This window comes from Manis javanica, chromosome 10, assembly GCF_040802235.1.
Source record: "Manis javanica isolate MJ-LG chromosome 10, MJ_LKY, whole genome shotgun sequence".
Lineage (NCBI taxonomy): Eukaryota > Metazoa > Chordata > Mammalia > Pholidota > Manidae > Manis > Manis javanica.
In genome coordinates this window covers 29,478,358-29,492,430 of record NC_133165.1, presented here as the reverse complement: position 1 = coordinate 29,492,430, position 14,073 = coordinate 29,478,358, and the positions used below count along the sequence as shown (strand labels likewise).

Sequence of the window (14,073 nt, the reverse complement as noted above, 5' to 3'; positions counted from 1 at the left end):
TTGGGCAAGAATTGAGCTCTGGTATCACAGACCTGCCTTATCAGCCTTGCTGCTTTTTGGCCAATGCCCTTTTGCTTGTGAATTAGCTTGCTTGATCCTCAGAGCATTCTGGGAGGGAGCTGATTTCATTGGTCTGTTTCCCAGACATGCTCCTCTAACGTGTGTTAGAATCACGACATCCTGGATCCCAGAACTTCCCACCCCAGGATTCTTTCCCTCCCGCCCAAAGCAGCCAGTCCCCTGAGATGACCCTTTGATCTTTACAGCTTCTTTCCTTTCCTCTGCAGGTACCATCAGGGTCACTGCCGACTCAGCTGTGCTGGGTTTCCTCCTGCAGGATAAGCATGAGAAGGCAGGGAATGGCACCAGTGCACGCAGTGTGACCGATGTCCTCAGCCAGAACAGCAGCCAGGCCTTGCCGGGAGAGCTCAAGCTGAGAGGGCAGCTGTGGGCCCAGACAGGGAGCCTCGGGGGCCAGCGTCCATGCCGATGTGGCCAGCCTGGCTCTGGGTGGGGTCTGCACCTGGGGCCCCAGGCACGGCCAGCTCTCAGGCGGGCTGAGTCACATCAGCACCTTGACTGCAGCAGGTATGGGTGCCAGCTGCCTTCCTTTCCCACAGACTCCCAGCTCCTGAAGCAAAGGGGCTGGGGAGGTAAAAAAAACCCCAGTCCCCAAACCTACCTTCCAGCTCTATGTCCTCCCCCTACCAGCTTCTCCTAGTGCCTCCACCTTCCGAAGGCTGTTACTTAGCCAGGACATACAGTATAGGGACAACAGCTGTTACCCAGAATGGACATTCTTCCAAACCAGAGGGCAGACAACCACTACTGGCAGCCCCTCCCCCAAGACCACCCGTCCTCAGGCCCAGCTTCTCCAGCCTGGAAGCCTGGCCTCCCAGGACCTCCAGCTCGGCTCCTGGGCTGCAGTTAGGAGAGAGTTTGGACACCCCCTGCTTTAGCTTCTTGAGGACATTTCTGTGAGTCCTAGAGGGGCTCAGAGGTGCAGCAGTGAGGGGAGAGCGCTGCTTCAGATCCCTGCTCCCTTCATGCTTTCTGGGAGCCAGTCCCTGTCCTCGGGGTGTTAGGCACCAAGATGGACTGGGGGCCTGTCCCTTGATAGGTATTGGGATTAATGTACTCGGTGGGGTTGGGTGAAGGCGCCATGTCTGGGAATCAGAAATGGTGGATTGCTGCACTTGCATGTGGTTCGACCTGCTGTATTTGGGGCAGTGGGATCTGGGGAGCTCAGAGCTCCAGGGACCGTCCAGGAAGCAGGTAGGCTGGCAGGGATCCCTGTTCTGGGCCTTGTGGTGCGTAGACTGGGTGTGGCCACCTCCATGGTCTCTTGCCCCCAAGAGTCCCCTTGGAGGTAGGGATGCTCCTGTCACACGCCCATGTGGCTTCCAACCTCCCAGTGCCCATGGCACTGCAGAGTGCTGGGGGACGGCTGGAGGCCGCCTTTGGCCTGGAAGGCCTGGCCCCCAGCACCCCAGGCAGCCGGCTCCATGCCCACCTTTACCACATGTTGCTTGGCCCCAGGTGCTGAGGCCTCCCCTTCTACTGGGACAGCCATGGACACTTCCAGGTGAGTGAGAGGGCCAGCCGGGGTGTACCTAGGGGACGGCAGGTCCAGCCAGAGGGCAACAGGTCTGAGGGACACCACAGTTGTGCTTCTCCCCAGAGCACAACACACAGTCTGGTCGCTGGGCTGGTGGTGAGCGTGGATGGACGGCGAGCAGCTTCACATTGCTCTACAGAGGAGGGGACAGGGCAGCTGCGAGGGGCTGGCCCTGGGGCTGCACCACAACTTCTCAGCTGCTGGGAAGCCTGCCCACAAGGCTCAAGTTGAGTGACTGGAGGCCCCACGTGGGTCAGGCTGACGCCCTCGCTGCTGAGATGGCCTGGCCTGAACCCAGCCTGCTGGAGCGTCCCCTGCCTCTCTGCCTTGGCACCCAAGCAGAACCCGAGCCCAGGCCGCACCACCTCAGCCCCTCCTGTCCCTTCCTGTCCATCCATTCTCCCTACCTGTCCCCGCCCTGCCCCGCTTACCCCCTTCTTCTTCCCACCCTCCACTCCCCGCCCTCTACTCTCCCTGTTTCTTTGGTCCACTTGTCCACCTGTCCTCCTGCCAACCCTCCCCCATCTGCGGAAGTGTAACCAAGGCCTCTTTGGGGGCATCCCAGCCTGTCTAGCAAAATTAACACGGCCGAGGCCCTTGCCCATCTGCTCGCTTCTGGGCAGCTCCCCCAGGACCCTGGACACCAGACAAGGACACACGTGCACAGCTGTATCTGCATTGTTCTCGAGAATGAAAAGCAGGAAGTCGCCTCTGTGCCCGTCAAGGGGCAGCTAGACCCTCCCAAGTGTGAGGGAGGCATTGTGGGGGTCCCGGGGGGGCGAACGAGCCGGGCTGCTGCCTCACCTCCCAGTTGCGCAGCTGCGGGCTGGTTACTTGCACTGCCGGTGCCTCGGGGTCCTTATCTGTAAAGTGGGACTGTTAGCACTCTTACCTCCTGTGGTGACCATGAGGGACGGGTTAGAACCAGGCACACAGAGGCCAACTGTGTCCTCAATTGAATGAAGACACTGAGGGTCTCTGCACAAGCCTCTCTTTGGGGTTATTTTCCCAGGGCAGCTTCCACAGGGGGAGGAGTCCCCCACTGCCATTTCCCCAGGGCTGTCTGGCGGCACGGCCCTGCCCTGCCCCGCTGGTCTCCACAGGTCAACTGCAGCCATGGCGTCTCGCCGGCCCAGCTGTCAGGACTCTGCTGGGGGGACATCACTGGGAGGCCTCTGGAGGTACAAAGGTCCCTGTCACAAGTGGGGCAGAAGTGGTAGATGGGGGTCTGCCTCTGGGAGGGGCTGCTGCGGCCTGGGCACTGGGGGCTGTCTGCCCAGACCCCTCTGAGCCCGCCATGTCCCCGGAAATGCAGTCTCCATTTAGCTGCAGTGGGGCTCACAGGGCGTGTTTGCCCTGTCACTGGCGGTACTGTCCCCACGCCAGGCAGACAGGTGAGCACTGGCAACAGGATGAGGCTGTGGGCAGCTCCCCAATGCTGGGCCCCCCCAGGTCTCTAGAATACACCATCTGGAGGAGCAGTGACTCCCACCGGGGGCAGCAAGAGAAGACTCGCCCAGAGAGGCCATGTGAGAGAAGTCGACAGGCCTCTACCGTGGAAACTGGGGAGGATGCAGAGACCAGCCTGTGCGCCATGGCAAGGGGATACCAGGGACCCTAAAATGCTCAGAAAGGTCAAGCTTCAGGACTCCCTGGGAGGCTGGGTTGCACTCATCAGAGAGAAGCACTTTGCAGGGATGTAGTTTGTTAACAGGGGACACAGAGAGCCCAGCAGGGAGGGCCTCCCTCCATTGCCCACGTTGTGGGGACACCCGCTTGGCCCCATTCTGCCTTTCTTGGAGGCAGAGTCAGGCTGTGCGGTCCTTGAATGGCTCCCTCCTGGTCCACACCTGCACGGCCAGCCTGGCAGCTCAGGTATCTTCTGGGGACACATTTGCCCAGGCCGACGTCCACACAGCCTCTGGCTGCTGTGCCCACCTGGATGGCCGCCTCCAGCACGCATGGCCTCGACTTCAGGCTCTAGGGTCTGCCCCCAGCAACCACATCCGAGTGTCTGTTGAAGGGGACCAACCCCGCAGGGCCCAGCGGGAGGTGGCCCTGGGCCAGTGCACTCTGATCTCTCACGGCGACGTCAGGACTGAGGCCAATGCTACACAAACCACCTGGACCCTGTCCCTGGTGACCCACTGCTCCCTGCTGGACATAAGGCCATCCCCACCCATCAGTGCAGGGTACTTCCCCCCTGCACAAATTAACTGCCGGCTGTATGCCCAGTTCTGTGTTCACCGTGAAGGGCTTCCATCCTTTTTAACATTGTCTCTTGAATTTGGGGCTCATTAGCTATAAAGTTTTGAGCCAAAAATAAGACCGAAACTGAATTTTCTCCTGTTTCTCGAAGGGACCTACCAAGACACATTTCCCTTTCTGGGGCTGGTTCTTGTCCTGTGATGTCCCTTACCGCACTCCTAGGCCCGGGGAGATGGGAATAAGGGCTAGAACAGTCAAAGGTAGGGGCTGAGGTTTACTGCGCGCACATGCTGGCCGAATGCTCTCTGAGGCTTCACAGTTGTGCCTCCTTAAATCCTTGCCCCCCTGAGGAAGGGTCTGCTTGTCCCCTAGTCCCAGGTGGAGCCCTGGGCCCAGAGGTGGGGGGCCCGGGCGGAGTTAGCCCCTTCACCCTGTCTTCCCACCTTGGCCTGTGCCCCCATGTGAGGCATGTCAAGGGCCCCAGGGGAGCAAGTCACTTAGGACCTCTGCCTTCCAGTCATTGATCACTGATGTTAATGATCAGTTTCCAATAGCCAGTGCTGCCTGGGGCCCTGGCTCTGGGCTAGCAAGTCATGAGTATAAACTCATTTACATCTCCAGTGACTTAGGGTGCTCTGGTCCACCCCATTTTAGAGACAGGAAAACTGAGGTCACATGCTTGGGTTGGAATGACCGGGTCAGTGGCAGAGCCAGAACACTAGCCCACAGCTGTCACTGGGGCATCAGTGAGCCCATGGTGTGGGCACTATGCAGAGGGAGGGACTGGCATAGATGAGGCTATTCTGCCCTCTTCCTGCCCAGGCCTGTGTCCACCTCCGTCTCCTTGGCTTTCAGAGCTGCCCCTGAATCCCCCCACTTTCCCCCTGTTCTAGTGCACAGGCGCCCACAGGTCCTGCACTCTGAGGGCAGCCTGAGGGGGGCCCCTGTGAGCTCGGCCTGGCCGTGGAGATGCCCACCTGCAGCTGGCCCTCACTCCAGGGCTGCATTCCTCAGTCCTCGGGCATCTGACCCACATGGGCCCGCCGCCAGCCGCACCATCAGCCTGGCCACCCAGCCTGGCCCTGCCACCTTCCTGGCCCTCCAGGTGGGGCCGTGCCAGCTGCAGGGCACGCTGGAGCAGCTTGCCAGGGATAAAGCATATGGACGCAGGCCACAGAGCCGGGCTGCCCGCTGCTGGCAGTGTGTATGGCAGGCCAGCAAGGGGGCCAGTGAGGTGGTTTACGGCACGCGCCCCTGGGCTTCCAGAATCCCTGCCAGTGAGAGGCCTGAAGCTGGCCAGTACCTCCCTCCGCGGTCTTCCCATGACCCCCAGCTACTCTTCTCCGAACATCCTCGCCAACACTTGGCCCCTCTTACCTCCAATCCTGCGTTCCTTTCTGGCAGAGGAGGAAACTGAGGCTGGGAGAGATTGGAGTCAGGCAGCACTGTGGGGCAGAGGATCTCAGATCCCAAATTTATAGGAATTTGTCTTTTTAGTAAAATCCTGAGTGCAGGAAGAACTGAGGGGAGCTGTCTTCCTGTCCTCAGCTGACAGGGGGACTGTCACATCTTGGTTTCATAGTCTGTTAAAAAGCACAGGCTGGGTTTTACCTGGGCTGAGAGATGGCCTATGAATAATCCAGTGATGTTTGGGGGAGGGGAATGCATGCCTCTCAGGAAAGGGGACACTGCAGTCCTTGTCTGTGCGGGACTGGCTGCCCCGCCTGTCCCCTCACCCGTCCCCCCTTCTCAGGGCAGGGACGGCGTCCCCCAGCACAGTGCTGGCACCGGCAGAGGCCCTGTCCATATCGGTCGAGGCAACACACGACCGAGCCACCAGAGGAAATACAGAGTCTGGGGGTAGAGCAGGCCTGCCTGCTAGAACTTTCTGTGATGTTAGAAATGTTCTGTTCTTTGCTGTCCAGGGCCGTAGCTACAAGGGGCATGTAGCTGCTGAGCACTTCAAATGTGTTCACCAGTGCGCCCAAGAAACATAATTATTTTGCCTCATTTTCATTTAAACTGAAACAGGCCCTTGTGGATAGTGACTGTCCCATGGGACAGCAGGGACTGAAGATAGATCAAGGTCAATGCTGAGCGCTGCCTCCTTATTAGCCTATGACCCTGGGCAATTTGCTTGGCTTTTTTGAGCCTCAGTTTTCCATCTGTAATGTGGGAATAGTCACCTGCCCATCTCAGCTGTCAAAGAGGATGAAAGGAGATCATTCACGTAGAGCGCTTAGCACGAGGCTGTGTGTACTACGTGTTCCTTACATGGTGGTTGTTGTGTATTATAATCTGATTTGTTGTTACTGTGATGGGGGGCGGGATAGGGGAGGCACAGATTTGTAGGCCAGGGGCTGGAGGGGTAACAGAGTAGGGGATGGGGAATTGGGATCACTCCTGGCATGGGCCTGCCCTCTGGCCCAGCAGGGCCTCGGCCTCCCAGCTGGGCCGCAGCCCAGAGGCTCCTGCAGGCTGCAGGTGGGGAAGGAGTGGCATCAGGGACCCTGGCCATACAGCCTCCCTGACCCTGGCGGTGGCCGTGCTCCAGTCCACGGCCATTCTCCAAGCGCAGCTGAGGCACACATTTCCTGCACTACAGGCTCTCCCCCCAGAGACCTCTCTGGCCATCCAGCTTGGGCAGGAGGCCGGGCACTGGCTGGGCCTGAAGCTGAGAGCAGGGGCCTGTAAGCTGCAGGGTGTCGGCGAGCTGCAGCTGGACCGTGGGCTGTGGTGGCGGGTGCTGGCCCAGAGCTCCTGCAAGGCCCTGCAGGTAGGAGGTGCTGGGGTGGGTGGGAGGGGAGGGCATCAGAGTCTCCAGAGGGCAGGACAGGGGCCTTCATTTCAACCACTGGCAAAACAAGGGAGATGGGTGAACCCCAGTGGAATGGACCCACCAAATACTGAGCTCCTTCTCTGTACCTTGCAGATAGAGCCATGAACAAAGCAGAGTGAAATGCCTCCCTGGTTGTGGGGTAGGGGTTGCACAGGGGGTCGGGGCAGGCAATGCCAGGATCAGCAAATTGTGGAGCATTGTAAATAGTGGTGAGGCTATGAGGAGAAAGAAAGTGGGAATGGGGGTGTGGTGTGAAAACACAGGGCAGATACTGCAATTTCATATAAGGTGAAGGCTGGCCCCAAAGACAAGATGACACCTGAGCACAGACATGAAGGAGAGGAGGAGGAGCCCTGTGGGCATCTAGGGACAGAACTGTCGGCATGGCCAGTGCAAAGGCCCTGAGGCAGGGCTGGGAAGGAAGGGCATTCCTAGGACCAGGCTGAGCAAACCATTCCTATAAAGTAAATTCTGATAGTAAATATCTTTGGTGTTACATGCCTGCAGCCGGCTCTAACTACTCAAGCTGCTGCCATTATAGCACAAAACCCCATAGACAGTATGTAAATAAATAGGCATGACTGTTTACAACCACAAGACTGGCTGAGATGGCTGTGGGGTGGGTGTGGATGACTGGGGGCACCCTGAGCTGCAAAGCTGGGGGCAGGGTTGAAAAGGAATAGCCAGGGAGGTGGGGGGACCGCAGGACAGAAGGGGGCACAGAGGCCAGGCTGGAAAGCCTTCCACAATGAGGAAGGCTGACAGGGTTCAGTGCTGTGGCAGGCAGCTGCACGGGGTCTCCGGAAGGCCATCTTGAAGGCCAGGAAGCCCTGGACTCTGAGCGACCTTGGGCAAGTCCGCACTCCTCTCTGGGCCTCCGTTCCACATACACAGAATGGGGCACAAATGCCCCCTCTGCTCTCAGGATTGGCTAAGATGGCAGATACCCTGTGCTTGGCCTTCCTGGGTGGCAGTGGTGCCAGGTGAACCGAGGGCATCTCTCCTGCTCTTTGCTAAGGGAGGGGCAGGCGGAAGGAACCAAAGGGTGTCTGGGGAGGCCAGCCTCCCAGCCTGTCTCCCGACCAGCTCATCTGTCCACGTAGAGCAGGAGGTTGGTTCTGTGCTCCGGGGAGGTGGGGCAGAGGGCGGAGGATGTGGGAAAGGGGGTCCTGAAGCTGCCAGCCACTGCCCAATGCTGGACCTGGTAGGCTTCACAAGGATTGGTTCTCTTGGTGCAAAAATCGGATCCCTTATCGTTTGGGGAGGCAGGAGTGGGGAGGGAGAAGCTCACATGAGACCCTTAGGTGCTTCGAGAGCCTGATCAGAGTCACAAACCCTCTCCTGGGAAGACGTGCCCTCACGCACCATCCTGTGGCCTGTTCCAGGGCATCCCTAGGACTCCTGGTGCCCACTTTGAACTCAACTCTGGTAAGAAAGCCCAGCTTTCAAGTCTCCCTCAACCCCTCCAGGCCCTGGGGGTCCCGGGCCAAGTCGAAGGCTTGGGCTACACTGTGGTGGACTCCGTGGCTGTGGACGCCCAGGTGCTGGTCACCATGGACTCCGGCACGCTGCAGGGGCTGCTAATCCTCAAGGCCTGTGAGAGGGGCCCAGGGCCACATACAGGCTCAGGAGAAGCATGCAGACATGCTCTTAGCTCCGAAGAGGACCCTGGGAGACGAGGGTGTCTGGTCCACAAGCAGAGGAAGAAGGCTTTCTAAGGGGGATATCCCTCTGCTGCCTTAGTGCCTCGGTACCCCCACTCTCCTCTGGTTTGTTTGCTTTTTAAAGACTTTGTTGATGAACAATATGTGCTGTAGAAAAGCACTGGGATGATAAATGCACAGTTTGGTGAATTTTCATAAACCGAGCCCTCACCATCTACCTGAAGGTGTGGAATGTGACCAGATCTCCAAGACCCCTTGGCCCACCTCCACTACTAACCACCCCCAAGAGTCACTGCTTAGGTGCCTTTGTAACTGTCCTGTACATAGAAGCACCTGGCATGCTCCCCTTGTTGTCTGTCTTCTTTAGTTCCACCTTCTGTGTGTGGGATTGCACCATGCTGTCCTGGTGGTTTGCTTTTCAGAGCTGTATAGTATTCCACAGCATGGCCTGGCTGTATTGGAGCTCACCTACCCACTCTACCAGTTGTTAGTTAGGTGGTATCCATTTTTTAAAATTATTGACTATTTATTCATCCATCATATACATATTTGTATTTTTAGGGTTTTTTTATTGTGGCAAAATACACATAAAATTTCCCATCTTAACCATTTTAAGTACACACTTTACTGGTATTAAGTACATTCACATTGTTGAACAGCCAGCACCCCCATCCGCATCCAGAACCCTTCTCATCTTACAAAACTGAAACTCTGTCCCCATTAAGCATAACCTCCTCAGTGCCCCCCTTGACCTCGCAGGCCCTGAGGGCCGTTCCACTTTCTGTGCCTATGGATTTGACTACTCTAGGTGCCTCATATAAGTGGACTCATATAGCATTTGTCTTTTTGTGGCTGGCTCAATTCACTTAGTGATGGCCGCAGGGTTCATCATTGTGGAACCATGGGTCAGAGTCTCCTTGCTTTTTAAGGCTGAGAAAACTGCCATTGTATGCATGGACCGCATCGTGTATATATCCACACATCTGTCCATGGACACTTGGGTTGTCCCCACCCTTCGGCTGTTGTGAATAATGCAGCTGTGAACATGGATGTGCAAATGTCCCTTCAAGACCTTTCAATTCTTTTGGATATAAAAGCACCTGGCTTTTGCCTGTTGTGAATGGTGCTGCTTCAAACACTACTGCACACGACTTTTAGCGAACATATGCATTGGGTAGAATAGCTGGACCACAGGGTGAGTGTAGGATCAGCTTTACTTATTCAATGTTCGTTTGGACTAGCTGGTCTTTCCGAAGCCCTCTGAGTGATTCACTGACCATGATTTCCCTTAAAAAATCCATGCAGCCTCTCCCCCTGGGCATGTACACGTGGTTGCCTGCATGAGAAGCAACTCCATTGAAGGTCATTCTGAACGTCATCCCAAAGCTGTTGTGAATTTGTATTTGGGTTACTGATGATTTTCTCTGTCCACTGCCTCCCAGCCTGAAAGGTGTGTCCACCCCAAACATCCCGGGGGCCCTTCCCTGTTCCTAGCCAAAGCCTTTCTCTCTGAGGTTCCTCCCTGGGCACGTCAACTGTGAATTTTGTACATGACATCCAAGTGTGTTCACTGCATTTGGTGGGAATCTCCCCGCCTGTATTCCCCTGATGTGATGGTAAGAAGGGAGGGGACAAGAAAGAGGCTTGATGTAACATCTGGGAGTGGTTTGTTTTCTCCTCGTGGGAGACGCTGGCCACCTCCCAGGCAAGAGACTTCATTTCTCTTGCTCCCTCGTAGACCCAGCAGGAGGTGGACCTGTTGCTCATGCACAGCCAGCCCCAGCCTGGCCCCTCGGCCCTCCCAGCCCGGGTCCTGCTGGATCTGGCCACCGAGAGGCATGGGCATGACTACAGACGCACCCTACGGGTTGGAGTGGATGGCAGACAGGTGCGGGGCTCTGCCGGATGGGCCTCGGCTTGCTGGGGGCAGTGGGGGACGGCCCAGTGTGATGGCTCCAGTCCCATGGTCATGCCGCCTGACAGATGTCCGAGGGGCTGAACTTCACTCGGTGGCCAGGACACATGTCCCTGGATTATGCGCTCCAGCACAACATCCCCACGTTGCAGGCGCTCGGGGTGGAGGACAAGCTGGGCCTGCAGGTCAGCCTTGGCGAGCGTCAGTGGTTATAGAAATCTGTGGTCGGCCATTCATTCTTTTGTTCATTCATTCATTCAACACACCTTCTTGCAAGTAGAGACACAGCGATGGTAGAACTGGGTCAGATGTCCTTCTGAGCTGCAGCAGAGGGTGCCCAACATCCCCCTGGTGTCATTCTAGCTCTCCATGGACCTTCATGATGGTGGCTCAGGCTTTGGGCATTCTGGATGTGTCACTGCGGGGCCCACTTCTCTGAACTACACTGGAAGCTGCTCTCACTTTCCTGGACACCTGGAGCTCTCTGGCCGGAGCGAGGATGACAGTGTGGCCCCAATGCAGTCTGGGTCCCCAGGCAAAGCCTGCTTCAGCATCAAGCTGCAGATGCACAGTAAGGCACCCAGCCCGCTGCCCCCGGACCAGAGAGCCCACACAGGCGGCCTGCCCACCTGTCTCAGGCCTGGCCAGGTGCACTGAGATGCCTCTCAGGCCTGGTGTGGCCCTGGGCAGGACATCCTTGTCCTTTATGGCCTGGTTCACAAGGGAGCCCTTTCCTAGGGCTGTCAAAACAAAGTACCTCAAGCTGGGTGGCTTACAACATCAGAAGTTTGTTTTCTCCCAGTCGGGAGGCCAGAAGTCAGAAATCAGGTGTCAGGGGGTTTTCCTTGCAGAAGTTGGGTACTTGGTGGTATCTGTGGGGTGACCACCTCTCTGCCCCCACTCCTTGTGCCCTGGAGGCCAGCGGGACCTCTCAGTTCCCTCACTGCTGGCCACACCCGACCATCCCAGCCACTCAGGGGGGTTCTTGGCTTCCTGGCATTAATGGTCTTGGTGCCCCTGGCTGTTGGGACCTCCCTGGGCATGGGGATTGGGTCCCCGTCAGTGTGTGGCCCCTCTCCTCATGCCCACCACACAGTAGGTGCATGTGGTTGGACCTTATGTAATGAAGGAAAGAGCAAATACTTCCTGAGGCCTATGGGATGCACTGTGGGCACGTGTTCTCAGGCATGTTTGCCCACGAGGGGAGTGGGCTGTGCCCACGTTATAGATGTGGAAATTGGGACTCAGCTTTCAGTAGCAGCACCCAGTCTGCCAGGCCTCAGTGGCAGGTGACGGTACCGGGCTGAGCAGTGCATGGCCCGGAGCACCAAGCTGTGGCCCTGGGAACCTAGCCTCTGATGGAGGCTAGGCCCCATCTGTTTCCTGGGTAACTGTATGCTGAAGAGGTTAAGGCCAGGACTAGTGAGAACAAACTCCTGGCTGTGAGGTTCCAGAATCTCCTTTTCTGGAGGGTTTCACCTGCTGCTGTGTTCCAGCTCTCAGGCAGGGCACTGGAGGAGATGCCCGTGTGGGGTGGAGGGCAGGGACCCTCCAGCCTGGGCCAGGTGAGCTGTGGGTTGGTCTCATTTGCTCTCAGTTTGATATTGATAAACCCTGGACAGAAGCATTTGTTCACCTGTTTATTCCCTCACCAAGTACTGGACACCGGCTGTGTGTCAGGCACCATTCTAAGTGCTGGAGACAGCAGGGGACAAAACAGACTAAAGGCCCTGCCCTTATGGGGCTGACCTGGCCAGGAGGGAGCAGGAAAGGTTGGGGGGTACTTTAGATGGGCAGTCAGGGGAGGCTCCTCAGAGGAGGTGTCATCTCAGCAATGACACCAATGAGAGAAGAAGATGGCCAGGCTGAGAGATGATGTTGTAGGAGCTCAGAGAGGTAACAGTCCTGTCCATGGTCCATCCCACTGGGGTCCTCAGGCAGGGCCCTCTACCGCAATCTCTGGAGCGTTCCTGAGCTGGGAAGGAAGGTGAACTTGGGTCTCCAGCAGCCTGTGCCATTCTCTGCCTCTAGAGACCCAGACCCAGACCCAGGCTAGCGTGGCCCTCCATGGCGGAGCTGGTGGGGACGTGGCAGTCCTGGTGGCCTGGTGAAGCGTGGTACTCTGGAGCTGGTGGTGAACGTCAGCCACACGGCACCTGCTATTCGGAAGCTGGGCCTGCCCTTTGCCAGGCGGGTGAGGATGGGGGTCTGCTGGGGCAGGGGCAGGCCTCCCGCGTGATTCTGTCACCGCCCACCCAGTTCCTGGTGTGCGTGGTTAACGGAATGCTCTTGGGCCTTGGGTCTCTCCAGTACTTAAACAGTTTGCAAAGGCTTTACTGTCATTGTTAATGATAATAATAGTAGTTGGTTGAGCAACGTCTGTATTTCCAGCTGTGGGGCCGGTGTGGATGGGCTGCCTGCAGCTTTTCGTCCTGTTCTCTCTGCCCTTTCTCTTGAAACGGAAACAAAGCCCTGTTCCCATTTGTAGAGCACCTACTATGTGCCTGCTATTGTTCTAGAGTTTTCTGTGTGCTGATTTGCTTCCTTCCTCTAACACTCCTAGAGGCAGGGTAGCATGGGTCTTAGAAAGGCCATCCCCACAGGTCAGATCTCCCCTCTGCCAGAGCTGGCTGTGTGGCCTTGGGCTACTTCCTTAGCCACTCTGCACCCTCAGGCTCCTCTTCTCTGAAATGGAGACACTAATAGTACTGATAATGTGGGTGTGTGAGGGTCAAATGCACTCATGCTAGTCACATACCCAGGTTGGTGCCTGAGGAGCAGACCCTTTGGAAGCTCTGGCTGCTCTGGTGATCATGGTGACAATGCCATCATTGTCATCGTCATCTCCAGGTCACACATGAGTCTTCAGGTGACCCACCCAAGGTCACCTAGAATGTAGGCAACAAGCTCCTAACCCGGCTTGGCACCTGTGCCTTTCCCACAATGCCCTTCCACCTCAGAGAAGGGGAATCGCTGTGGTCATTTGAACAGGGCTGTGCCCGGCACTTGCTGTGAGCCTGCCTGGCCTGGCCTGGCTGGTCCCTCCTGCTAAGGCCTGTATACTCGAGCCTGGCATCGAACTTTCCTGATCTGTGTTTTGGATTACCCAGCAGTAGCCCTGCCTCCCACTCCACTGGGCCATGGTAGGGGCAGCCCCTGGACAACCAGAGGGCGGGATGTCACCGTCCTGCAGGAGGTGTGTGTCGCTGTGCCTGGCAGCTGTGCAGACCTGATTCCCTTTCCCCCCGGGCTTCATCTGAGCCCCGTTCCCCAGCCTCAGGGCCAGGTGGTGAGACAGTGGGCACAGCTCCTTCTCTGCTGATGTCTGGGGTTGGGTGGGACCTGCGTTGGAGTGGGAGGGTGGCAGCCTGGTTGTGGCAGGAGAGCGGATTGGCCCCGCCTGTGGTCCTCGCCATCCAAGGGGGTGTCAGGGCCAGGCCTGCTGGGCTGCAGCAAAGGGACGGGATGGGCTGCAGAGTGCGGCCTGGCCCCTGAGGGCCCTCAGCCCTTACACTACCCATGCCTCATGCCTGCTCCCTCCTCAGCTCCTGTTCTGGGACCTCTGGGCAAAGGAAGAGGTGAGTTTTTTCCCGCAGCTGACCTGTGATTCTCAAGCCAGCCTGCTCCTCGATGTGCATGGCCAGAGCCGGGTGGTCAGGTGAGGGGTTCTCTGTGGTTCTGGGGGGTTCCCGGAGCAGAGGAATGGGTGAGGGAGATATCAGCCGAGCACCTAGTGTGTGCCCACCTCTGACCCGCAGTTCCTCCCTGTATCCTTTCCACAGCACCACTGAACATATGTGGAAAGGGAGGCTCAGAGAGGCAAAGTGAC

At 57.4% G+C, this 14,073-nt stretch overlaps 1 protein-coding gene across 19 annotated transcripts in view; it reads left to right on the top strand.

Annotated features, from left to right (window-relative positions):
* LOC108389216 (uncharacterized) overlaps nucleotides 1–14,073 on the top strand; it is a 53,603-nt gene that overhangs the window by 27,351 nt on the left and 12,179 nt on the right. For 6 of the 19 annotated variants that reach the window (XR_012122109.1, XR_012122112.1, XR_012122111.1 and 3 more), the window contains exons 1-7: nucleotides 1,540–1,585; nucleotides 1,682–2,799; nucleotides 6,432–6,602; nucleotides 8,051–10,217; nucleotides 10,313–10,815; nucleotides 12,276–12,438; nucleotides 13,790–13,902. Coding sequence is in view for 4 of the 19 variants with exons in the window: in XM_037017966.2 (XP_036873861.2) it covers nucleotides 288–588; nucleotides 1,540–1,546 (308 nt within the window). In the remaining 15 variants the exon portion in view is untranslated. The other 13 variants (XM_037017964.2, XM_037017965.2, XR_012122115.1 and 10 more) reach the window with 12 other exon arrangements.